The sequence below is a fragment of the Brachyistius frenatus genome, unplaced genomic scaffold (assembly GCF_029030835.1).
Source record: "Brachyistius frenatus isolate BFR_SWC_R1_liver_20210118 unplaced genomic scaffold, ASM2903083v1 Contig_24, whole genome shotgun sequence".
In the NCBI taxonomy this organism is placed as follows: Eukaryota; Metazoa; Chordata; class Actinopteri; family Embiotocidae; genus Brachyistius; species Brachyistius frenatus.
The window spans coordinates 2645827-2672435 of NW_027210623.1; the positions used below are offsets into that span (position 1 = coordinate 2645827).

A 26609-nucleotide genomic window follows, 5' to 3' on the forward strand; every position below is an offset into this window, starting at 1 on the left:
TCCTGTGAATAAGAAAATCTCAAAATTAAACGAGAGTTAATAAATTAAGTGTAAAAATAGTGAAGGGTCCATGCATGCTGACAGCAAACACCCAATAGTATTCATGTTAATACATAATTTAGCAACATTTTACTTTTACTCCCACGTTTACAATTTATTTGCAACATGTAAAAATGTTTAAATAGTGTAAAACACATAATACTGTAGCTGTAAGCAGATTTATGTATTTATTATTATAACTTTCAGTATTTATATACTGCTAAAATGGTACATATGGGGACGTATCTAGCTAGCAAACTGAAGTAACATTTCTATTTTGTTGAACCATAGTTCAGCTCTTCAACATCTATACAATTTTGAATATTTTATTTAGAAACAAAAATGCTGTAGTTGTGTACACACACACACACACACACACACACACACACACACACACACACACACACACACACACACACACACACACACACACACACACACACACACACACACACACACACACACACACAATTATTTTCAGCAGTATAATTTATTCAGTCTGAAGCTTGACTCATGGAGTGTTTTTATGCATGTCAGCTCTGAAATGTGTTCTATCAAATGAATGAAGCATGTTTGTGAAACACTCCCACATGTTAACTAAACTCCCACAGAGATATAAACAATTTACAATGACACATACCAGCGGATGACGTTCAGCGGTGGAATTGACAGCTAGCAACCTCGTTTAATGGCCTTCTTACAAGAGATCGCGTGATGTTAGTGGCAGATTGCAAATGTCAAAGATGGTTCATTTGATCCTTGTTGCTCAGTGCCAAGCAGCAGTGGAAGAAAAATATATTAAGTGGACGTCACTGTCTCCCTCCTCTCTGCCTTAGTCTCTCTCCTCTATCTCACCTTTTCTCACACACACACACACACACACACACACACACACACACACACACACACACACACACACACACACACACACACACACACACACACACACACACACACACACACACACACACACACACACACACACAGGTGTTTTGGTCGTCGTATCAGTGGCATCAAAGACTAACTGCAATGTTCTAAACAGAGTGAGTAGAAGACCGAGGCTGGATATAGTTTCATAGCACAGCTTCAGATGTTGCCATGGAGCCGCGAAAGTGAACTAATGTGGTTTTCCTTTTTCTGTTCCCTCTCACTTTTATCTGTCATTTATTTTCCTTTTGTTTGTGTTGAAGTTATGTCACCAGGCTTTCTGTGGTTTCTCTCTACATGTGTCTTTTTTCTTTGTTCTGACTGTATCAATATTAACATTAATTATTAATTAATTAATTAATTCTGAGAAAGTAAATGAACAAAAAAAAACAAAAAAAGAGGGTTGTACAGATAGTAAAGCTCGTTTTGGGATTTTGGGCTACAAAAAATAAAATAAAATAAATGAACTTGACCTGACCGCTTTTTTTCTCTCTCTCTCTCTGATACACACACATGGCACTACTCTACTCGACTTTTGTTTTCTGTTTTAACTGTGTTTTTAAAAAAAATTCCCTGTGATGGGTAGATAGGTTTCTCTGCCACAACTAAATCTTTCATGAGTAGAAGGGGGTCTCCAGTTGTTTGATGCTTCAATGACTGATCTGCAATCTTCCCTACACACACACACACACACACACACACACACACACACACACACACACACACACACACACACACACACACACACACACACACACACACACACACACACACACACACACACACACACACCAGTGGTCTCAAGAGTGTGTGCTGGACAACATCTAAAGTCAAGCATGAACACAGAGGCTGACAGGCCAATTATCAGATGTACTTTTTGTTCTGCATCCCCACCTCTGAAGGCTGTGAAGGGAAGCAGATGTGAGAATCCTGTCACTTTCACTCATGCCTGTACAATGACATGGCCAAACAACAAAAGACACAACCTTCACATGGAATGGAGATGGACAGAGTTGTAACCCTTGTCTTGTCGTGCAGTTTTATCTGGTGGGTTTTCACATTTCAAGCTTCACAAGATATAATATAGTGTGGGGATGTTTGTCAAAAGTTGAACTGCGCCTGACTCCCTCTCCCCCCCGAAGTTTCAATTGGGAATTGCACTCCTTGCTGTTGATGCTGTGGCATGCAGTAGTTTCTGTGGAAACCTCCTCATGTTTTGGTGAAAAGATGAGAATGTCGCATGTGATGTGCAGTATGAACACTTCTGTCTCTATTTTAGGAATAAAACATGTCCAAGACTTCACATAACTGAAGAGCATCTCTTTGCTTCATAGGTGAACATAATTCCAGCATGTGTCAGAGCCTTGACCAAGATGCTGTACTGCCCGTACTGCCGCGGCATGCCAGGTCTGAAACCCTGTCACAACTACTGTCACAACGTTATGAGGGGCTGTCTAGCGAACCAGGCGGACCTTGATGCTGAATGGAACCTCTTCATCGGTAAGATTCAAATCGAGTGCCCTTGCACCTTTGTCTCATCTACTCTTTGTAGTTGTGTCTATCTGTCTGTGTGAAAACTTGAGCTTCTACTTCTAAGTCTGCATGTTTTTCTTCCAAGGCAGCGTCTTTGAATAGTCTCATTGGGAATTCAGTAGGATGTGCTGTGTTAGATTCAGCTTTAAAGGATTTACAGAGACAAAACTGAAATCTTATTTGCAACCATTTCTTCTTTTTTTCTGTCTGAAATGTTGTTTGCTATTGCTGGAACCCTGGCATAGTGCTTAAAGCTCTGGTCCCTGCTGTTTGGGATTGATAAAGGAGAGCAGATCCGAGGCAAACACATTTTCTATAGTGTTTCCAGCTGAGCTTGGTGAGTAATATAGCACTTCAGTTTGGCTGTAAGTAGCTGCTGCTCTAAGCCCTCCTGTTAAATGGATACCAAGGAGGCACATAGAGTGTTCCCTCTGGATCTTTTGTAGGCCAATGCTTTATTTGTTATGTACCCCAATCCCATCCTCCCACCCACACTACCAGATTTTTTTTTTGATATTTTTTTTTTATTATTTTTTTTTATAAATGGGGCAACATTTTTTAAAAGACATCCCTGAAGACTGTGTGTCAAGTGAACTGCACTTCTAAGCTTTTGGCTGTTTTGTGACAGGCCTGTCGTTTGAGAAACCATCAGATGACGTTCCGTTTGTTCTCTCCAATGGCACGTCTGAAGTCTCAGATCAACACAGGCCCCTGTGCACTGAATGAGATGTCTCAGCTTTATGACATGTGTTAAAAAGTTAGTGTCTTGTTCAGTTGTGAAGAAGCAAATCTATTGCCGCAAAGGGACGATATGCTTGACAGTAATGGGAAAAGCTGTTGTTGCAACAGAATGATGAATCTGGTTAGACCAAAACACCCTTGAGGTGTACAAAAAGTGGATTTTTAATTTTGAATCATTTTTGTACAGACATGGTATTTTGCTTTGGAAAGACTGTTGTCGAGATATTATAATTATAAATGTAGAACCCAAGGGCTGTTTATTTTCACCATGAAAGACTAATTTTTTATGTCTACTGACATTTTGTATTCATTATCTGTTGCTGAAGAACTTCGATTTGCTTACTATGCAGCTCACAAGAAATATTGATTTGCCTTTCAGAGACAACTTCTAAATGTATCACAGGTCAGTTCTCACCACTGAAGCACATCTTTGCATTATAGAAATTTATGGATTGAGCCCACACACAGTCTGTCATTGTCACCCCTTCAAATCATCACTTATTAGAGAAGGTTAGATTAGAGGCATAGCCTTCAATTTTTAAGAACCCTCAATGACATTTACCTGTGGACTTTGCTCATGCTTAAATGTCACTATTGATACCATAGATTGGCCAGACCACAGCAGAAAGACAATTCAACGCTTTTTATTCCATTTTTAAATTCAGCTAGAGAAATGAGAGCGTGTGCTTTAAATCGAACTGAATCAGAGACATTTATGTAATAAATACGGTTTTGTTAGCTTTTTTTAAATTAAAATCAGACAAGAAGAAGATTACAAAATGTATTGTTACATTTAGTTATACTTCAATAAATTAATTAAAACACAAAATACATTGTGTTAATTAGTGGTAATTAGAAGGCAGTGATTAGCAACCATTTCTGTTGAATAATGGCATTCGTTAATTCTGACCACCTATGTCAAATACTTACACACTCATCTTCTATAACAATCTGACACTGTATTTGTTGTCCTCTGGACAAATTTCTCAGAATGGTCCATTTCATGCCTTTTACACTTTAGGTTAGTAGGAGTCTAATAAATCTACTAGTGGGCTCAGGAGGCCGTTATAAACGACATGGCGTACATAACCATTGTACAGTACCAGCAGCCACCATACCGGACCTTCATTGTCATGTTAACAATAACAAATATGTGGTTAACGTTGTGACGCCGTTACAATTTGGTAAGGTTCAGGCACAAGAACAACCTGGTTGGCCTTACGAAAACATAATGTTTTGAGTTACAATAAGTACATTACAGAACTAATAAACGTTACGTATGTTACTTAAAAACTTAACGTAAATTAACTTATGTAAGCTACTTATAAAAAAATCATTGTTGACTTTTGTTTTTACAATCTCCTGCATGAAAGTTCTGTGTTTTATTTCTAAAAACGCCTAAACTGCTTCCTTACGCTGCCTTTGTACTACATCACCTGACTTCCTCTTATTCTCCCAAGATAATTAAAATGACCACTCGAGGTCATAAGAGGTTGTTGTGAGCCTCTGGCCTAAAAGAAGGTGCAGTTTGCCCTGTAGGTTTTTTAGGCCCCTACTAGCCCATATGCAGTTTGTGGAACAGATGTGTGATAATGACTATTTTTTTCAGTAGTCCCATAATAGTCAGATCGGGTACTTTGCAACGGTTGTGCTACTTACAAACCATAATGCACAGTGCATACCCAACGACCAACATGTTTGTAACATACATTTTTTTCATGGTCAAAATGTTGTAATGTCATTGCGTAAATGTTCTCAGGGGTAGTAAAGGTAAACCAGTCACAGAGCCCTGCTCTAAGTAATGCTGGTGTACTGGCATGGCTTAAAAATAAAGCAGTATTGTCATTCGTTGCATACCTTGTATGCCCTTTGTTTTCTCTATGGAATTATACTCAGTGAAGACTAAAAATAGTAAAACAAAATATATTTCAAACTTTCTTAATATAACCAGCTGGCTCATAACCATGTTTCTTCACTCTGAGTTTAACAGATAGATAATGATTGGCAGTGGCACATTGTGTCAAATGAGGTAAGCCTCTAATGGAACAAGCATGAAGCTCATCCAAGCTAACCGCACGTGTGCACATTAAGTCCTTGACTCATGTCAAGCTCATTGCAGTTAATCGGTAGAGCTGAGAAATACAATAATCTCCATCATTTGTCAGCCTTGATGGTGTTTTTTTTTTTTTTTAATGTATCTTTTCAGCAGAAGGATTTCTTTACAGATTTTTTTTTTTTTTTTAAACCAGGCTTAAATATATGCCATTAAATTTGTCATGTTAATGTCATTAACATTATTAAACTTAGTGTCACTTAGAAAAAATAGAAATGTAAAATAAATTCACTCTAACTCATCGGGTTCTGTCCAAATGTTGCACAGCGCTTCAATATGCCTAAAACTAAATCTAAAGCCAGTTTTTATAAACAGAGCACAAAAACAGCACTGTATTAACTTAGTGTTGCTTTGCTGCTTCCTCCCAAACTGACAGAAATGGTCTTTGCATATCTCCCCAAACACAAAACACACGGTGACATCATTTCTATTTTTTTCTTCACTTTCTACCTTAACATAAGAAAGTCACATCACATCGCTGATTTTCTATTTTGTTTGGAAAAATGAAGGTCGGGATTTATCTGTCATCATCTTGCCACAAAAATAAATCTTCTGAAATGAAACAGATTGTTTCTCTTGCCTCTGCGGAAAATGTAAAACAGGGAGCTTTAAAAAATGTTTTTGCTCACAAAGCTTTATTGAAATAGCACTTTTAAGAACAAATTACAAAGACAAATCTTATCAGCTTCCTTTTATCTGTACAAAAAAGTAAATACATGTCCATTTAAATGTATGTGATAAGGCATTGAAATTGTTGTAATATTGCCAATAATGCCAGCTTCACTTATCTAAAATGTAACCGGCCTTTTAATCACGGGCATCCTTATTGTACATCTACTGTAAATATTTTATAATTTGTGTTTCTTCTATAAAAAAAACAAAAAAAACACTATCGTGTATATTTTTTCACATCCTAAATTGTGCACCTTCACGAATGTCCATAATAATGTGTAAAGTTTTATATCTAATATTCTCATTAATAGTAAATACAATTAGCTGTTAGTTATTCGTTTTCTTTATCCCCTATACATATAACATTGAGGCTTTTGCTTTGAGTTTATAGGAAATAAATCTACAGAGGATGAAAATGAATGAATGAAAAAAAATAAATAAATAACAATTGAACATAAATGTAGTTGGAAGCATGCCTGCTATTTCCACGCTTAAATAAAGGAGATTGCTCTAAAATGCTTCACAAAGCCATCAAAACATCACTTAACATTAACAACGCAGAGCCATAAGAATTTATGAGACATTCTGTAACGCTAAACAAATCAAGAAGGCTTACAAACTAGAGATTAAAAGTAAAATCTTGGCAGTGCAAGAAAGTAACAGCCACTGATGAATTTGATATATAATTATAAACACAAACACATAAAAACAAGCAATTTGGATGTCAAGATGTCGGTACCACACTGTGGAAGGAAGAACAAATGTGCCACTGCTGTGCCTTGTCCCGAAATCTGTGTTGAAACAATAATGACCTTGGTGAATGTAGCCTATATTTTGTTATGCAGAAGAAAAAGAGTGATTACAGCATCCATGCCATACATTTAAAGTCACAGTCACAGTACAGTAGTGTACACTTTGTAAAGGTTACTGTAACAACTTTATCCTCTACAAAAAAAAAAAAAAAAAAAAAGACCCACTGTCAGTGAGCAATGGGCATAAACCTGAGGAAGGATGTGATTTACCTGCTTATACTTGTGCAGAGTGATGTTAGGCATCCTGAGTTTTAGTGTGTGTGTATGTCTTTGTGGGTGTGTCTTTGTGTGTGTTCGAGTGTTCAGGGAAAGAATTCATGGTTTGGCCACTAGATGATACCAGACTATCAGTCACCTGTCATCATGACAAATTTACCCAGCTCTGCATCATGACAGATACATCATTATCATTTTTCTTGTCAGCACCTTGTTAAAATACCCTCAAAAAGACAGAGTGAGGGGAGGATGGGGGGGGAGGGTGCATCCAGTTATTCAAACACTACTGTAGTTTCTCAGGCCTACACCATGAATAGTGCCATTTTTGTCAGGAGAGTGGCATCAATAATATGATCATTTCAGCTACACATGGCCAATATCAATGGCAGACATTAATTGACTCTTTGATAAACCCCTTTCCCATATGGCAATCTTAAAATCATAGCTTTGCAAGTGTAACTCACAGCAAGCTTCACATTTCCTCACCCGATGAAGCAGTGCACATTAGGCTGTTACAAGGGGAATACTTTGTGTGTACATAGTTTAAAAGGTATTGTTAGCATCATCAAGGTGGATCAATAAGTTCCAAGACTGCTCCGGTTGCGTGCGAACAATGAGCAGCACTGGGACCTGCATGGAGAAGGAGAAAGGTATAACCCTAATGAGCAAGTGTTACAAATTTTGTCTCTTGATCAAAATCCACACCTGAGTTACGCTCTATTTGTGAGCGCCTGCTCAGGTGCGTCTCCAATTTGCTTCATTGATGTTCTGAGGCGTGTGAGGGAAAACATTCAGTGCAAATGACCTGAGTGCGATGGCACTCGGGTTCTGGAAAATTACAGTTTGCCCACTCAATGCACATTTAAAAACACACGCGTTTCTAACCTACAGTAACACAATCTTTACCCCCATCACCCGTGCTCGTTGGATTTGGCTTCCTGTGACTTTTCTCTGTTCCCCAATAATTTGTCACAAACTTTGATGTGCACTGATTTTTATCAAGCAACAAAACTTGGATTAGTCATGAAAGTTATAAGTTATAAGCTTCTGTGTTCTCCATGCACGTCATGGTGCTGTGCATCGTTCACATGCAACAGTATAATCTATTGATCCTCCCTCTTATAGCTAGATATATTATTTCATTGGATCATAGTTTATGTTTAAAAAAAAAAAAAAAAAAGCCCTTTGCACAAGTTGTACATTCTCAGTGTAATATGTCCAGGATGGTATCAGAGTTTAGACTTTTATTAGCAGCTTTTTTTGCACTTTCATTGGATTTGGATGAGTTACTCCAACAACCCCAGCTGGCTATGTTACCATTGATAGAGGTACACTCAGCAGAAACAATGTTTTGTTCTTAATGCGTAAAAGTGAAAATATAGTATTTGAAAACAGGATCAGTGGTGTTATGGTAGACAACAGTCTAATTATCACTGAAAATCTGATGGAGCAGTCAACTCCTGGAGTTACCATTAACTTAATATGCTACCTCTCTGATAATATTGTCCAGTTACAGTTGTCTCGTCAGCCAACCAAATTTACAATCACCAGCTAATGAGAAGCTTGGTTTTGTCTACCTCTAGCTCTTAGTTTAAAAAAATTACACAACAATTTCAAGTGGTAATTCCATTCCTTTTATCAGTAAATGTACCATGCGAGATTGAAAGACTGCCAGGCATAGCAATGATAAAGTCAGCATTTCCACATGGGCTGTGCATTGGTTGATGCTGTATTTACCACTACAGAACTCTGGGTGGCGCTGTACAAGATAGCGGGACTTTACATGCAATGTTAGTGTTGTTAGCAATAGATTGTAACGTTGGTTTAGACTTTATATGTGAATAACTTGTTACTATTCTGGTCTGGAAATTCAGAAACATGAGAAAGCCATTTCTTTTTTTTTCTTTTTTTGGGGGGCTGTTTCAGCAGCTCAGATCAGAATTCAACAAAATTGAACTTTTGAACCCCCACTCAGTAATAAGGCAGTTTTAGCAAAAATCTATTTTAACATTGTAATAATTGTCTTTATTTAGAGAGCGCTCGTGTTGTAAAAATAATTAACTCCTTCTAGATTTAAATGAAAAGACTGGTGTATTTCTTTACTGCGTGCACAGCACTGTGCCCGTAAACACATTATTCCTCCTAATTAAGATATAGGCTTGTGTTGTCCTCTGCTGAGTCCTTTGACACCACAGTGTAAGCGATCCTCATTGATCTTATTTGCTCATTTCTTTTTAATTGCATGGATTGTGTCCCCATGTAACTGGACCTCCCCACAACCCCTCAGGATCATGAGAATTCAAGCCAACATATTTTTCGTCCTCCAAGAAGGACCTTGTATGATATCTGTCAGGTTATGAAGATGAACACCATGCCAGTGCTTCACTTTAAATGAAACAGATGTCTTGGCAAAAAAAAATTAGCTCACATTGAGGTTTACGTCACACAAAAGCCTTCAAGAGGTCTTTTATGCTTGGTTCTGTAAATATCATGAAAACTAAATTTAAGCTTAAAAACTCACCCTTAACATCCACATGCTTTGACTGAACTAAATTTTTCAAGGATGCCTAGACTCCTCAAGTAAAACAAAAAAATACTCCTTCTCTAAGTTAAACTTGAGACATTCAACGGACCCACACAAACAGACACACAGGCACTCAAACTGACTAAGTATCAAGCATGATGGTCTCAGTAACAGACATGACAGGAACAAACAAGCTGGGCTAGTGGGTTTCTGCCTGTCAGAGAGTTGAAGGCTGGATGACTCATTTAGCCAAGTGGAAGTGATCTCCATATCCCCAGCATCATCAAGAATCAGTATATTTTCTTTCTAATTGCTACTGGCTGTGCAGAGTCTGCAAAATGCTGCTTTTCTATATCTCTGGCAAGAATGCTTACACAGCTACACTGCATATTTACACGCATCACAACTTTTTTATATTATTCTGAGTTACCAGAGCTGATGTACACCTATGTTGTTTTTTTTTACTGAGTTTTACTGCCTCCACATTCACACACTAAATGTGGTTCTTGCTAGATTCTGTCCTCAATTTTTATATTTCTGGAAGGCATATTGTTACGCACTGTTGAGCATATTGTTTTACACAATTATACATTTTCATTTTATTGCATGTTTTTGCCTATTCAAATTGCACTTGGCTAATAGAATATTTCAACATTTCCAGGTACGTAATTATTTGTGTGTTTGCTGAAAGGTGAGAGAAGATTGGCTCAACTCTCGCTGGACATCACAACATCAATCTTCTCATTTAACTCTCACCAAGCAAGTGAACACGTTAATTCCCCCAGCTGTCAAACTATTCCTTTAACCTTCCTGGTAACCATTTCCCAAAGCATTCATTTTATATTTCATATCATCATTTCCCTTTGTACCTTGTGGGCAGCTGCTGGTTTTCATTAATTTCACTCCTGTGTGACATTGAATTTGCCCACTTGGCTGTAATATGCTTGACCCTTAAGTTCAGTTGGTTGTGCAGCACAATGAACATCACATTTGCTGATGTTTCCTTTGTGCACTTGTATCCCTGCTTTTCACCAAGCTCAGGGAAATGAACAGTTAGCCAACAGATTCAGGTTTGTCGTCAAGCAGAGAAAAGTGTAGTAGAGTATAGTATAAAAAACAAAAAAACTGAGTTCATGTGGAACAACAGACAAGCTATTTGAGACTTCAGATGAGCTAAAGTAATTCACATATAGCTGAAAGCCAATAAAAGCGGGGAAAAACGTCCTATGAAGAATTATTTGTTCGTGCTGTTATTGAGCTACAGTCCAGCTCTAAGTGCATGAGAGAATGCTTGTGGAGACTCCCCGAAGACAGACAAATATGTTGGCAAGGTAGCAAGTCTTTTTGCAATTGATTCACCTCTCGCAGCTGCACGCTCGAATAAATGTTCCAGGAAACCGACTCCGACGTCTTTTAGCATAATAGTTTTGGCAGTGTTTGTGTTTAGACAGGAGCGTTTAAGTAAGAGTGAAAGGTGGAGGTTTGTGAGCTTTATCAGCATGAACATGAGTTTTACCCTGGATGTGTTTTGAAAAAGAGTTAACAAAGGTGATGGATACAAGTTTGCATCAAGTGAAAGAGATTGGCTCTGCATCAAACCTTTTGATTGAGAGGGAAAAAAATCTGACTTGGTGTTTTCTCACTTGATTGTCTTTCTGTCTTTACTTGATAAATGATATGAAACATCTGCATGTCATTTTGAACAGGGGTACTTACAATAAAATACGCACGTGTCACTGGTCTGTAAACACCATTGAAGATATGATGTGTTTATAATATTTTATTATATAATGTCTGTGGGGTTTTATTAACTGAGCCCTTCAAAGAAAGGTCAGTGAGCTCTGTGGTCTAATGGGACAAAAATTAATCCATGGCTTTATCCCAGTTGGTCTCGGCAGGGAACTCAAAGGGCGTGGGATGTTTTAGATTAATCGGCAGGCCTTGGATTTCTTGTTTAATTACTATGAAAAAAAAGTAGTCCCCCATTTTAGCACCGCACCTCTGAAGCACAGGAGGTGACAGTTTAAGAAAATTGATCATCGAAATTGCTGTAAAACCCCACACATGTTTGTATTTTTGTAGGCACTCCCACATCTGTGAATTTCCAGCATATGCCGACTAGCGATTATATTCCATGATAGACAAAAGGAGATGAAAAGAGACAGCAGCAGGACATCAAAGAGCCATACTGTTGTATTTAAGTGACACATTCCCTCACTGAACAAAGTCAGTGTAGTTTTTCTCTTGGCTTGTCAAAATAGCAAAGCATGTAAACAGGGAGCCGTCTCCCCGAGCATGTGCGGTGACACTGATGTCTCCCTGACATTGACTTCTCTCCAGATTGAAGATGCAGTTGCACAGTTGTTTTTTGTTATTTCAGAATACGCGCTGCTCTCTTTCCATGTTTACTATGTCACTAGAGCGATAGTAGGATTTGCACACAAAACACTTGTTTTAAATTTAACTTCAGAGGAAATGTTTCATTCAATGTAAATTAAGTATCAGAGGCATTATCCTGTAAGCTTTTTCTGTATAGTCGTCATCACATGCAAAACCTTAAGTTCTCAAGTTTATCTCAGTTTATCTTCTACAGACCGTCTTTGTGACGCGTATGCTGAGTTCATTCAAGTTTAGAAAAACAGATCGAATTCATGCGCTGTTTTTAGAACATTTTTACAACACATTTGTCATGATGAGTTGTGCCACATGGATAAACACCATTGGCAAAAGAGTAATCATCTGTTTCTGGTTATTTATGAAGGGTGTCATCACCTTCTATTGTTGAATGCGTAGTGTTTGTGTGCAGACATGTTTCTCCAGTTTGCACTGACAGATGGTGAAAGTTGTTTTTTCCATTTTTAGCAGTGCTTCTCTGAATCATTGAGCAGACTTGTATTATGCAATTTGCTTTGCATTATGTTCATCATCTCCTAGACAGCAGAACTATACCTTCATTAATTCATATGAACACTGAAAGAGCAAATGTTGCAATGAGACAGCTAACAAATGACCATTGGAAACATGTAAATGAGGCAAGTTTTTAAACTGACGATTTGAATGATGAGAAAAAAAAACTCATAATTGAGACAGTGAATTGTCTTTAAAGACCTAAAGACCAGGTCACAGATGACTTTTAACATGCTTTAAGCCTGTACTCTAAATTTGCACATTTATATGACACTTTTACAGTCCTATTTTATTATTGTGTGTGTGTGTGTGTGTGTGTGTGTGTGTGTGTGTGTGTGTGTGTGTGTGTGTGTGTGTGTGTGTGTGTGTGTGTGTGTGTGTGTGTGTGTGTGTGTGTGTGTGTGTGTGTGTGTGTGTGTGTGTGTGTGTGTGTGTTCATTTCACTTGAGCCAGTCTGGCTTTTGTGGTGTTTGATGGTCTGACATTTTTCATCACTGCAACCTTTGGGTGATCCTTCGGGTTGGATATCGTTCAAAAATATTTGATACCGTTACCGATACCTTCACTTTGATACCGCTTCCTGAGCGCTACTTTTTTTATACCAATTTCTTATGAAATCCATTTTAAGAGAAAGGAAATTAGATAATGATACAAATCTTTCATTTTCATGCAGTTGTAACGCAGATTATATTCTGGGTATTTAGAATTTTGGTACCTGGCCCTAATGTCGGGACAGCCAGTGTCTTAGTTATTATAGAGCTTTACCTCCTTTATTCTTCAAAAACTCTTTAGGTCCTTATCATATCTGGGGGGAAAAAGCAATAATGTACCTGGATGTGCATGTCAGTAAGATTATAGATGAAGTGAAGGTGGGCACAGGCTCACTTTTTGTCGTGGTTATTCTTGTCAATATTGTGAAATGTGTAGTTTCCCTGAAGAAACCAGTCACACATATAAGAACTGATTTTATAGGTACCTGCCCAGGATGAGTCTAGTAGCGTGTTACAGAAATTGATCATATTGCGGTAATGTGTATTGATCTCTCCAGCACCACTCACCACTTCCATATTGTAACGACTGTGGCATGACCAAAAGTAAAAGTAGTCAATGTGACCAACTGCTGAGATGAGAAACTCATAACAGAAATACCTGTTGAAGTTAATAAAAGAGTCATTAAATTAAAAAAAAAAATCTGATAATTATGACTAGGTTTTATCTGTTTCTCAACATGTTCACATCAAAGTTGTTGATGTGTCACAAATTCACATGTGAATGACTGCTGTGTGCCCCAAGGGACTCTCCGGGTATTTTGTTGGAGTTTCTCCAAATCCCTCTGGGTGAGAAAAAGAGATTTTTGAATTTGAAAATAACCGAGCATTTAACCTGAAGCAAAAAAATAGAAATATAAAAAAGGTTTGCACCATGCTGTAAACAACAATGCCAATACAGCCCACTGTGTCAGTTAATGGATAAATGGATGAATAGGGGTCAAAATCAATTATCTATTTATTCGTACACAAAGGAAATGGATAATTTCAACATTACATGAAACTAATGACAAATCACAGTGGATCATTATCAGATCATCACTAATAGAAAATCATTTTTAAAATTTGACCATTTATTAAGAAGAATAACTGGTCAAGTTAGTTGTCATAACAAGAAAATCTCAAGATATAGACAATGATAAAGTGGAAATATAAATAAAATACTCTGTGTGTATACACCTTTTGAAACCTCACAGTCAAAGACATTTTAAAGTCAACCAGTGGGCAGTGTCCTACAAAAACATTTTGATATAAATCACATTGTTCCAAAAAATTCTGTTTTAATGTTTGCTCCCACTCCAAATCTGTTGGTGAGCATACAGGAACATTTACCCTGAATATCCTCTGAAAGTCAGCGCTGTCATGCACTTTCTTTATTGTGTGAAAGCCTAAAGTTGATATCACCAGAATACAATTATCAATGGGACCCTCTTGAACAAAAGTCCGGATCACTGTCTCTTCTTAACCCTCTGAAAATAAGTGTTTTATTTTTAAAATGTGCACTTGTAATAAAGTGTCTCAGCATTAGCTGATATTTTCCTGCAGTGCATTGAGGTTATTGCCTCTATTGCACTATCTTGGTTGGTTGTCTGCCCTGCGCCCCGGAGGCATGTTATAGAATGTGGTGAGGCTGTTCCAGCAGCATGCTGTAGTTCTGGCGCATTTTTAAATTTTTCACCCAGCTTGTGCGATCATGCTGACAAAAAAAGTGGTATTGTGGCAAGCCCATTAAAACTGACCACAGGGTCCAGGACAAGTATTAAGTAAGAGATGCTGTTGAGGACATGGTTGGATCCAGATAATGTCACAAAGGTCAGTGGTATAGATGGTAGGAACGAAACATTGTGAAAAACTGACACAGCAAAGCCTGTGCGCGTATGTGCTTGGCCTCCTAATGATTTATGGTTAGACGAGATTAATCTTTTAGATGTTTTTCAATCCCAGTCGATCTTTTTTTTTATTATTTTTGTAAGTGTTCCTGTATGACATCATTTCAGAAGTTATTTAAGCATGTAAAAGTAACTCTTCCTGATAGCAATTCATATGGCGGACGCATACTCACAATCCATCAAATATTCATTAAGCTATATGAAAAATAGGTTGTCAAAACTCCACTGAGGATATCATTTAGGTCCTTGGGTCTTTTATGGAATGAGTAACAGAATTGCTGCCAATTTCCCCTCCACTCTCTTTTTTTTTTGTAAAACCATTAGAGTAGTACTCTGCTAAACATAGGCAGCTGAAGACTTCACAGGACTCAGGTTGGCCCCCCTGCAATGACCTCCAGCCAGCTCCTGATGGAAATCTAACCAAGCATCATGCCCAATTTGAGACTCCAGAGTAAACAAACAGGAGGGCTCTTCAAAGGCACAGCCACTAACAGACCAAAGAGAGGAGTCTATCTGTACCTCTATTCACTCAGTGCACTTTAAAAGCACAGGCCTGACATACACAACCTAACACGTGTTTATTTGGATGAAAAGATCATTATTATATATTATGTGTGTATTTGATATTGCTATACTGACCACTCTAAATAGTAAAATTATGTAATGAAAGTGAGTTTTGTGGTTGGGTTATCAGGAGGTCTTGGCGCTCACTTTGGCAGAGTTTGAGCTCGCAGTTAAAAGGTTCAGGGAGAGACAGGAGAAGTTGGTTGCTGCTTGGGAAGGTTTGTACAAAGGTCTTTGCATTTCTTACAATTCATCCTTTTAAATATTTGGAGGAAAAATTGAATAAACTGAATTATACTAAATAAGAAGACATTTGACCTCTCACCATTTTTCAATCAAATTGATTTTGCAGTGGTGGCCATGAAAAATTCCTCTAAATAGGGTGACTAATATATGCTACAATATAAAGTGCATCATTTTTCAGATTTTTGATCAAAATCTGAACAGTGATGTTTGAGACACTTTATATGACCGATGAGTGGGCTGCCTATAAGTCTAATTTCTGTTCTCGAATCACACATAAAAGGTTGTCAATAGACAAATAGCCAATCAGACGCAACACCACAGTAAACGCAGTATATTAACTGTTCTTCTTCGAGAGTATTGTCCGAAACACAATAATTGTTTGATGTGGTCTAATCCAGATTCAAATTACCACCAAAAAAATGATCAACTGATCATAGACCAAAGGTCTGCCAGTCAGCTTTCAGACAAATCTATTAACATTCTTAATCAAACAAACAAAAAAACATTGCTCAGTTGTTGGCAAAAGATTATATTTTTACTTAAATACTAGACCTATACTGTTCATTTAAAAACAGGAGCCCTGGCAATTATCAAATTTGATTAATTTATTGTCAATTGTTTGTGTATTCATATTTCTGTTTTTATTACACCTCTCTTCAAGCAGGCTAGTGGTCTCTCCTCTGTACTCACCTGCCCTCTAAATCACTCCTCTTCGTCAAGCGGTGAGCTTAATATCCTGCCCTGTCAATTGCCACTGAGATGTAGGAGAGACTTCATGTTTCTTAGGTCTCATGACAGGCACTCTGAAATACCGGCCTGAAGGCAGGAGCTAAACACATTCTGCAACGGCTGCTCAGGACAGTCTTGAATGGTATTGGCTTTCCTCACTGCCAGTCTGTTACACTGTAATTGTGAGAGCAGTGCCTGACCTACCCCAATGATCTTATTTGTCAATTTTACAGTCAAGCTCTCCTTGCTGAACAAGTTAAAGTTTCCACATAAAGAACAATATAGAAACTAAAGTTTACTGAGTTCATAAAGTTCCATGTTCCCTCCCCCTGAAAGCAGTCAGTTAGTGTTTGTTTGCTTTAACCTCAATAGGAGTCTTTTGACCATAACCAAGTAATTTCCGTTGTCTAAACATAATCATACCTGAACCACAGGGGTGTCAGATCAGCAAACACTCCAGTATCATGCTGGTATGGAAGGTACTGACAAATGACCCAATTTGTCATTCAGAGATGAAGACTTCTTGCCCTGACTTTGAAGTGCTCAGTAGTGCTCCTGAATTTTCCCAGCTCACCAGTGTTGTTTTTAAACTGACTTGTAGACTATACAGAAACAATAAAACATCAGCAGCGATGTGACCGCAAAATACAACCTATTTGTTAGTATTTTACTATATTTCTCTTACTGTTAGCTGTTAACTGCATTAAGACCTAAGCCAACAGTGCACTCTAGAATTCCAAAGTATTTTCTGTGTATCTTTGTTGCCATAGACTTTATGGCACAGAGGATACACAGACCATTATTGTTTCACTGGCTGATATATTGCTCCACCATGATAAACCAGTGACTGTAGTTTATTTTGCATTGACTCCACATACACCACCCTGCTGCTGTACTTATTAGTACACCAATCTGCAACTGAAAATAGCCCCTAATGAAACCTTGAATTACTTATGTTTAAGTAATGTTTCTTTAAAACTGCAGCGCCCGGCTTTTTTCTAAAGCTCTCGGAAGAAAACGGTTGGCTTGCGGTTAGCATAGATGTTCTGGGGACGTCAAAAACAGACAATGGCATTGTTTTTTTGTTTTGTTTTTAATGGAATTTGTTGATAGTAACAGAATATATACTGTATTATATTTCACAGATACAAACCATTTTAATACATTTGGTATTACAGGGGTTGTTGTGTAGGTTGGCGTTTTATCCATTTGGTGAAATTGAGTCTACGTCACAGTAAAGTGTGCAAGAGGTGGAGGAGATTCTGAAAAAACGAAATACTTTCACTTCAATAAAACCTAAAAAGGCTGAAATTATATTAATCTTATTTTGGTTTCATCAAATGTGTTAAACTCAACTTTTTAAATTTAACTGGAAATTGATTTGAACTTTTTTAGTAATGTTTTAGGTAAGTCTAACAATGTATTAACACAATAATTAGTCAAATGAGAGCAGAATAAATCTTAGACTTTTTATGTCAGTTTTTATGAGATACACTCATTTTGCTAATGGTTTGAGCCCAGACTTGAGTCCGCACTGATGGTGGAAGCTCTGCATTTCTGCAGTGTCACAGCTGGGAGTGTAGTGTGTCATTGTGCTTTTGGCCCGCCCCTCAGGCTTCAGACATGGAGGCCACTTATCACCCTGCATCAAAATTCTAGTCATGATCACTCATGATTTAATGATTTACAAATTTCATTCAACTATTATTAAGGACTCAGTCCTTATGAGGAACAGTTCTTCTGCTGCCCTTTGGCTAAATAGGGGTTTCCTGATAGGTCAGTATCCTCGCAAATGTCACTGAACAGAGATAGAAGTCTTCTTGATATCACTGCCCTCCCACTTAACCAGCACTAACCCCTCAAACAAGACTTTTAATTACTTTTTGAGAGACAAGGCAGAGTGTATATTAAACACATTATTTTCACCCCAGACATCTCAGATTCTACACGATCAATAGCGCCATTCTTCTGTATGAACATATTAGTATCACACTCTTAGAAAGTGAAATGAAATGAAAAGTGTCAGTTTGGTGGGTAATCTGTTTTAGGTATTGATTCAGACCAAGACTCTTAAAAGGTCATGGTCCTGGTGTGTGTATGTATACGGTATATGTACAGTGTGGGTGTGTGTGTCTATAAAGTATGTTGTTATTGAAACAGTTTGTAATTATTAGATGTAATGTAGATTTTTGGAAAATATACAAGGCAACAACATGCCTGCTAGTTTGTAAGAGTTTACTCATTAAACTTTTCTGATGATTTGGAATTTCCATAAATTACATTTGTATTCGTATTTGTTGAGAAATAATCTGATAATAAATGTAATGATAAAAGTAAGTAATATTCTTCTGAGTTGCAGGAGCTTTGGGGCTTGTAAACCCCAAAGCTGCTTTTTATTCACTTCTCAATAATATGTAAGTTTGCCAAAATGATGCAAAACACATTTAAGCTTTTAGCTTTCTGTAACAACACTGAATTGTCTTCGATTGTGGCACAGACATAAATCCTGTGTATGCAGGTGCTCAAACTGCTAACATGAAAAAGATAAAGGCGCTGTCTCAAAAGCTCAGTGAATAAATTATTCCATTAAACCAAAATGACAGTGGTAAAAAAAAAAGAAGAGAGATTTGATTGGCAGCATCAAACACAATTGTATGACTCATGGTACAGCTGCAAACCTCCCCGGTCATATTTCTTATTATTAAGACTTAAAGGAAAACCTGGTGAACGCAAGAACAAACTATCAGTGCAGATTATAAGAAGAACACTAAACAAGCAAGAACTTCATCAAAGAAGGACAAGTCTGAACTGTGTCTTTGTTTATGAACAAAAGGTAAAAATTCACACTTTGTCTATAAAGTGCTCTTTGGTGTCAAGGACTGTGATGACTGCAGTCAAGACAAAAAAGCAAGACACTCTGAGAGGTTTAAGGATAAAAATCCTTTGATATTACATGGCTTACACCCATGTGTTTCAGCTGAAAGGCTTCATCTGGGTTTTGAGATAAAATACAAACACAGACAGAAACACAAGACATGACACAAATGATGTATAGGTGTGTTATTAGAGAAGATGCCAGGCAACAGAATTCACCTGGGAGATCAAAACTGTGAACATCGACCCATTAGAGACGATCTGCCTTTACAAAGAAATGTGAAAGGATTTAAACAGAAAGGCCACAAAAAAATTACAAAATGTGTTGGTGTCAGCCATGTAATGTCGAATGCATTTTATGCTTATACCTCAAGGACTCCCTATGTTGTTTGCAAGCAAATATATATGCTGGTAAACTTTGCTGAATACAATTCTTGTTCAAAGGACATAAAAGTAGACTTAACATAAGTGATGGGACTAAACTGTAAGGGTTTGGATCCATAAAGCAGCAGTATATCTGGTGTAAGAAGGCTTGTGTAAGAAGAGCACCATCCTGACAGACAAGCACAGAGGTAGACCTGTCCTTTTGTGGGGGTTTTTTTTGTGCTGCTGGATGAGCTAGTAAACTTGGCCATGGGACTGGCATACTGGATTCATTTTTATGAAGAATGTGATGCCCTCAGTGTGTACGCTGATGATTGGTAGTCATTGGAAGTTCCAGCAGGGCATGGGTCGATCCCAACCGTACGTCCAGGTCAACCAAAGCTTGGTTTAGGAATCATCCCAAGAACATCCTTGAAGAGGCCATCTGAGTCCACAGATTTGATTTCCACTGAAAATCTTTGGTGGGATTAAAAGTAAAAGAAGGGGCAGTATGGAAGTTAAGTTGTTTGTGAGCTTTAAGGTTTTGCACCAGAAGACATTTTTCTGCAAGAGTTTCAAAAGAGAGGTGCCAGAAGCTTGAGAAACTACCCCAAACATTTATTCAAGTTCGTTGTGGTCAAAATATTATTCTTAGCTTTTAGGAGAGCTTATGGGTCTTTTTGGATAACGTTTAAATTATGTTATTGTATCTTTAGTTAGAATGTTTTCAGGGTATTTCATTAACAAAAAAGGTTGAATAATTTGAATTGCAACTGTGCTTTTTGTACCTGATTTCCCTCTTACCCTCAGATGTTTTTAAGTGATCCATAATTATTATCCATAAAGTATTCAGGGGATTCACGTTTGACAAAAAAAAAAGTGTTATGTCTTTAAACGATTAAGAATTGCCAATGCAAATAGACAGGTAAAGCAGTCTTGTCATTTTCGGTTTTACTGGAGTCATTGACATGTATGCAAATTAAATATTTGTTTTATGTATAAAGTATTTGTAAGCTTTGTACACTGAAATGTAATTTCTACTTGATGTTGCACATCCTCTTACAAGCACCAGACTCCCTCCATCTCCCCACCACTCTCTCACACTGGGAGTGTTTGTGGGAAAAAGTGAAGGGGCTGGCAGGTTGCTTTTATGTTCATAATAGTAGGTAGCCAACACATTTGGAGAAGGAACCATTCTTTGTTCTCTTTGTTGATAGAGCCCAGCAGAGGGTTTCACATTGAGTAATGCTCAGGGACACTGTGAGCATACGGACATGCGTACATGAACAGAAGTGGCAAAATTTCCACGTGAGTGTTTAATATCTTTGAACTGACATGTGTCCTCTGTGTTATGACAGATGCCATGTTGCTGGTGGCAGACAGACTGGAGGGACCCTTCAACATTGAAGCAGTCATACAGCCAATTGACATCAAGATCTCTGAGGCCATCATGACTATGCAGGACAACAGCATGCAAGTGTCAGCCAAGGTACTGCGTCCTGAAGTAGCTTTTAGTTTATTAAATGAATACAACACGACAAATAACTGACACATCTAATGTCTCAGTGAAATATAAGTCAACTTCAACTGATAGTATCTATTTCTTATTAAACAGTGTATTTTTAATGCATCTGAATTCTCATGATGTTTGAGGAAATACACACAATACCACATAATGATAACGTGGGGGGGAAAAAAAATTGAATTTTTTTTCAAATCTATTAAAATAAAAAATGAAAAAAATCCCATGTACATAAGTATGCACAGCCTTTGCCATGACACTCAAAATTGAGCTCAGGTGCATCCTGTTTCCACTGATCATCTTTGAGATGTTTCTACAACTTGATTGGAGTCCACCTGGTAAATTCAGTTGATTGGACATGATTTGGAAAGGCACACACTGTCTATATAAGGTCCCACAGTTGACAGTGCATGTCAGAGCACATGAAGTCCAAGGAATTGTCTGTAGACCTCCGAGACAGGATTGTATCGAGGCACAGATCTGGGGAAGGGTACAGAAAAATGTCTGCAGCATTGAAGGTGCCAATGAACACAGTGGCCTCCATCATCCGTAAATGGAAGAAGTTTGGAACCACCAGGACTCTTCCTAGAGTCGGCCGCCCGGCCAAACTGAGCAATGGGGGGAGAAGGGCCTTAGTCAGGGAGGTGACCAAGAACCCGATGGTCACTCTGACACAGCTCCAACGTTGCTCTGTGAAGAGAGGAGAACCTTCCAGAAGGACAACCATCTCTGCAGCACTCCACCAAGCAGGCCTGTATGGTAGAGTGGCCAGACGGAAGCCACTCCTCAGTAAAAGGCTCATGACAGCCCACCTGGAGTTTGACAAAAGGCACCTGAAGGACTGTCAGACAATGAGAAACTAAATTCTCTGGTCTGATTAAACAAAGATTGAACTCTTTGGCCTGAATGCCAAGCATCATGTCTGGAGGAAACCAGGCACCGCTCATCACCTGGCCAATACCATCCCTACAGGGAAGCATGGTGGTGGCAGCATCATGCTGTGGGGATGTTTGTCAGCGGCAGGAACTGAGAGACTAGTCAGGATGGAGGGAAAGATGAATGCAGCAATGTACAGAGACATCCTTGATGAAAACCTTCTCCAGAGCGCTCTGGACCTCAGACTGGGGAGAAGGTTCATCTTCCAACAGGACAACGACCCGAAGCACACAGCCAAGATAACAAAGGAGTGTCTTCGGGACAACTCTGTGAATGTCTTTGAGAGGCCCAGGCAGAGCCCAGACTTGAACCGATTGAACATCTCTGGAGAGATCTGAAAATGGCTGTGCACCGACGCTCCCCATCCAACCTGATGGAGCTTGAGAGGTCCTGCAAAGAAGAACAGGAGAATCTGCCCAAGAATAGGTGTGCCAAGCTTGTAGCATCATACTCAAAAAGACTTGAGGCTGTAACTGGTGCCAAAGGTGCTTCAACAAAGTATTGAGCAAAGGCTGTGAATACTTATGTATGTGTTTTAATTTTAAACAAACGTTTTTCACTTTCTCATTATGAGGTATTGTGTGTAGAATTTTGTGGAAAAAAATGAATTGAATCCATTTTGGAATAAGGCTGTAACATAACAAAATGTGGAAAAAGTGAAGCGCTGTAAAGACTTTCCGGATGCACTGTATGATCAGAACACAGTGACAAGCTTCAACACACAATGCTGTGTCACAAAAATAAAATATATATACTGCTAACATACAAAAGAAAAGGTCTTCAAATGAATGTAATACCTCACATTGCAGAAAGCTGTTTATCAACAAAGTGATGACACACTTATCACGAATACATCCGTCACAAGATGGTCAGACTAAACCTACATAAAGATGTTCCCTGTCAGTGTTCAGCTGTCTCACTAATATTCACTTGTCTTGAAGCTGAGACAGGACATGTTTACCACGATCTATCCATAACTTCAAAGTGTCATTGAGTCCACATTGGGGATGCAGCACTTAAACTCTGTTTTTTCTCCCAAATATATTCAGCAAACCATTCAGTAGTGTATATATAGGTGATTTTTAGGAGATGGTTGAACATGCAAGAGAAGCAACTAATTTCCTCTTTATCCTTTCTTGAGTTAAAATTGCTCATCAGACAGATAGATATGAAGCAGCACATTCAGATTATTATCCCCCGGTGAATAGTTCTTCATTGTCTTGTTAAAATGCAGGTTTTTCCACTTCAACTTTTTATTCTGATCAATTGATGTATTCTGGCCTGTATTCATGCCTGTGTCACGAAAGTCAGACTGAATCAGATGTCACATTCATTTCCATATTGAGAGGGCTGCAATGTAAAAGTTAACCCCATAATCTTTGCACTCGATCCCTTCAATCCTGCAGGAATGTGCTTGGTTGACAGATTGGTCTGAGATTACAATCTTTCCTCACATTCACATTTTAACCATATTTAGTCCTTCCCCGAGCTTTGTGCAATATATCAAACCACATTGTATTGTACTTCCCTTACCGCTGTACAGACCTGTTGAAAATCACTTTGCTTGTGGGATGTACAAGATATCGGAAGTGTAATCATGGTGAAGAATTGATATGTATTAGAGAAAAGACACCCTCTTGTCATGACAGCCGTGGAGCACATCAGAGTACTCCATCACATACTGAGCCAAGGGCCAGCAGGCAGGCCTGAGATGAATGCTAATGAGCTGTGCTGTTTGGAGGGGTGTTGTTTGGGCCCTAAAAGCCTGTTGAGATGAAGCCAACTGAAAACAATCTGTTGTCACAATGAACCTGTATAAGCTACACAGTGATTAATGTAAGGTTCAGGGAATAATATATCTGCTTTTCTCTCGCTGTAAACAATAAAACCAGTTTGTATTTCAGGAAAGTTTTATCAATTAACATTGTTTTCTTTTACAATGTTATTTTCTGGCTGAGAAGGGTAATAATAAATGTTTCAATTCTATAGTTTCACCAACTAAATTGGTCATTTTTGAAATTCGCTGTAGCATGGGTCTGTTACTTTCATCAATTATGTGCATTATCATGTTTCAAACACTGAAAACTTATTTATATTATATATTTATGATAAATTGGCAGGAAAACAGCTTTGATAGAGGGATGTCATTCATTCTGTAACAATGGCTTTCAATTGCATATCCATGTAAAAGGAGACTGATATACAGAATTGGTTCCGGGTTGGATCTGTTTTCTGTCTCAAATCACAGATCTAAAATGGTACAATGAGCAACCTGACTTAAGCTTTTCAAGGGAAACATGTCAGTGGTGTAGGCAAACTACAACTTTTGTGGGATCAAAATGGATGTGTACTCTTCAAAGAAATTGATGGAGCGCTGACTCAGTGCAGAATTAATGTTGACTCTGACTGCTGACAACAAAACTATTCAGCCCTGCAGTTCACATCTCGTGTAATTGTGAGGAAATATTGCGTTAATCTTGCACGACCAGTTAGTTTGTACTTTTTAGACATTGACCAGTCAGTATCGTCTTTTCCCTTGTGACTTCCCCTTCTCTGAGGTAACTGTATCTCCCTCTGGTCCGATCTAGGTTTTTCAAGGGTGTGGCCAACCGAAGCCATCAGGAATGGGCAGGTCTGCACGAGGCATCTCCGATGTGTTCAGTACTCGCTTCAGGCCTTACACCCCAGAAGCGAGGCCAACGACAGCAGCTGGAACAAGCCTGGATAGACTGGTATGTACAGAGACAAGATGAGGCCACCAATACTGTAAACTGAAAAATATCTAAATATACAAATTTTTGAAATAACAATATAGTGAATAGGGATGACTGAAAGGAAGAGCTTTTTGTATGTAACAACCAATGCATTCCTAAAACAAATCTCTAATTGTTGAGTTTTCATGTTAAAGCCTAATTAAGGCTGTAACATCCCATCCATGATCATTTTTGTTAAAGTATTCATAACTAAATCTAATAATGCGGAACACTATTCTTTTCTCACTTACTTTATCAGCTCGACCGATTTTCAGAGCTGTGCAGAAGTGTGTTTCTGAAATATTATTGGCAGAGGCCGACTTAGTGGAGGCATGCTGAGTTTAAGGTCGACTCAAGTCCAAAGGGCAGAAAAAATAGAGGCATGATCATGTAGTCCATACAGCCCCCAGGTGCTGTGTGACTTCTACTGCTGCTGTACTCGGCATTGAAATATTTCCGTTTCTTACTCTCCCTGCCAGTGTTTGAAGAGAGCTCCCAGAAGTGCATGGTTTTCTACATAATGTTTGGGGTGATGTTGCTTAATATGCATTCATATTGTTAAACCATATCTTTTCATGACATGAATATGTCCTCTCGTATATCCATTTGAAGAATGTTTATTTATGTAATCCTCTGGACAACCAGCAAATCCATTTATTAAATACATTATTGCCCTTTTAAATAAAACACACAGTTGATAATCTTCTGCTGTACAAATTGTTCGACATGATTAAAATGGAAAATAGGCAGGAGCAGAGGAGTGATTAAAGGCTGCAGACTGTGACTGTCTTTATAAGTCATCTGTTCTCCTGTAATTGTGTGATATAAACACATAACATGAACATCAAAAAGAGTGTGAAAGAACAAAAATACTGAACAGCAAAAGCACATTCAAGAAAATCCCCCAGTTTCGCAATCTTTAATAGTTTATGTTTACATGCACTCAGTCCTACTGCTTGTAAACAATTTGAAAATCCTTCTAAGAAAACAGAACTGGGATGTTAAGGATAAGACTTTTTATAACATCTCACTCATCTTCCTCTGTATCCTGATTTCCTCATCTAAATTTATGATGCAAGTATCTGTGGCAGAAACCTAGGAGTTGAATGGGATTGTATATTTTGCCAAGCTGATTTGATTGCATTGAATGAAATAACTACCGCTATTAGATCACTTCAAACTAAATGTCCACGTCAGGCTGCTGTTTGTGTTCAGGTCTCAACCTATACATTGATCAGATTTGATAGCAGCAGATTTTAAACTGATTTCACAGCGGAAAATTCATTGCGAATAGAAAGATTTAAGGTACTAAATCTCATAGGCTGGTGAGTAGAATATTTCAGCAGGGCCATTTATCATTTAACTTTTTGCTTCACGAACTAATAGATATGGTTTTGCTCCTCTTCTCTCTCTCTCTGTCTCTCTATATCTCCGATGTCCAATTAAATCTCTTTCGTCTTCATTTCTCTGCTGCTCCCAGAGGGTTGTCTGGAGGACAATGCAACACAGCGTAAGCTTTCCATTCCTTCTCCTACCTTCACCCAGTCATCTGTCTTGTGGTGTTTTAATCAACCTGCCCATAGCACTTCACGGCTTTGCATTATTTAAAGTTGATATTGATTGTGTGTTTGTGACATGGCTGTTTATTTACTTTGCTTGATTAATTTGTGGTTCTTTGTAACTTTGTCCGCAACTGAACTT

General features: G+C 38.2%; 1 protein-coding gene across 3 annotated transcripts in view; it reads left to right on the forward strand.

Moving 5' to 3' along the window:
- The window catches only part of gpc6a (glypican 6a), a 128274-nt gene that overhangs the window by 77497 nt on the left and 24168 nt on the right, over positions 1-26609 (forward strand). For 2 of the 3 annotated variants that reach the window (XM_069697751.1, XM_069697749.1), the window contains exons 4-7: positions 2301-2466; positions 21056-21186; positions 24744-24887; positions 26389-26418. In XM_069697751.1, coding sequence (XP_069553852.1) covers positions 2301-2466; positions 21056-21186; positions 24744-24887; positions 26389-26418 — 471 coding nt within the window. The remainder of the gene's footprint in view (positions 1-2300; positions 2467-21055; positions 21187-24743; positions 24888-26388; positions 26419-26609) is intronic. The other variant, XM_069697750.1, reaches the window with a different exon arrangement.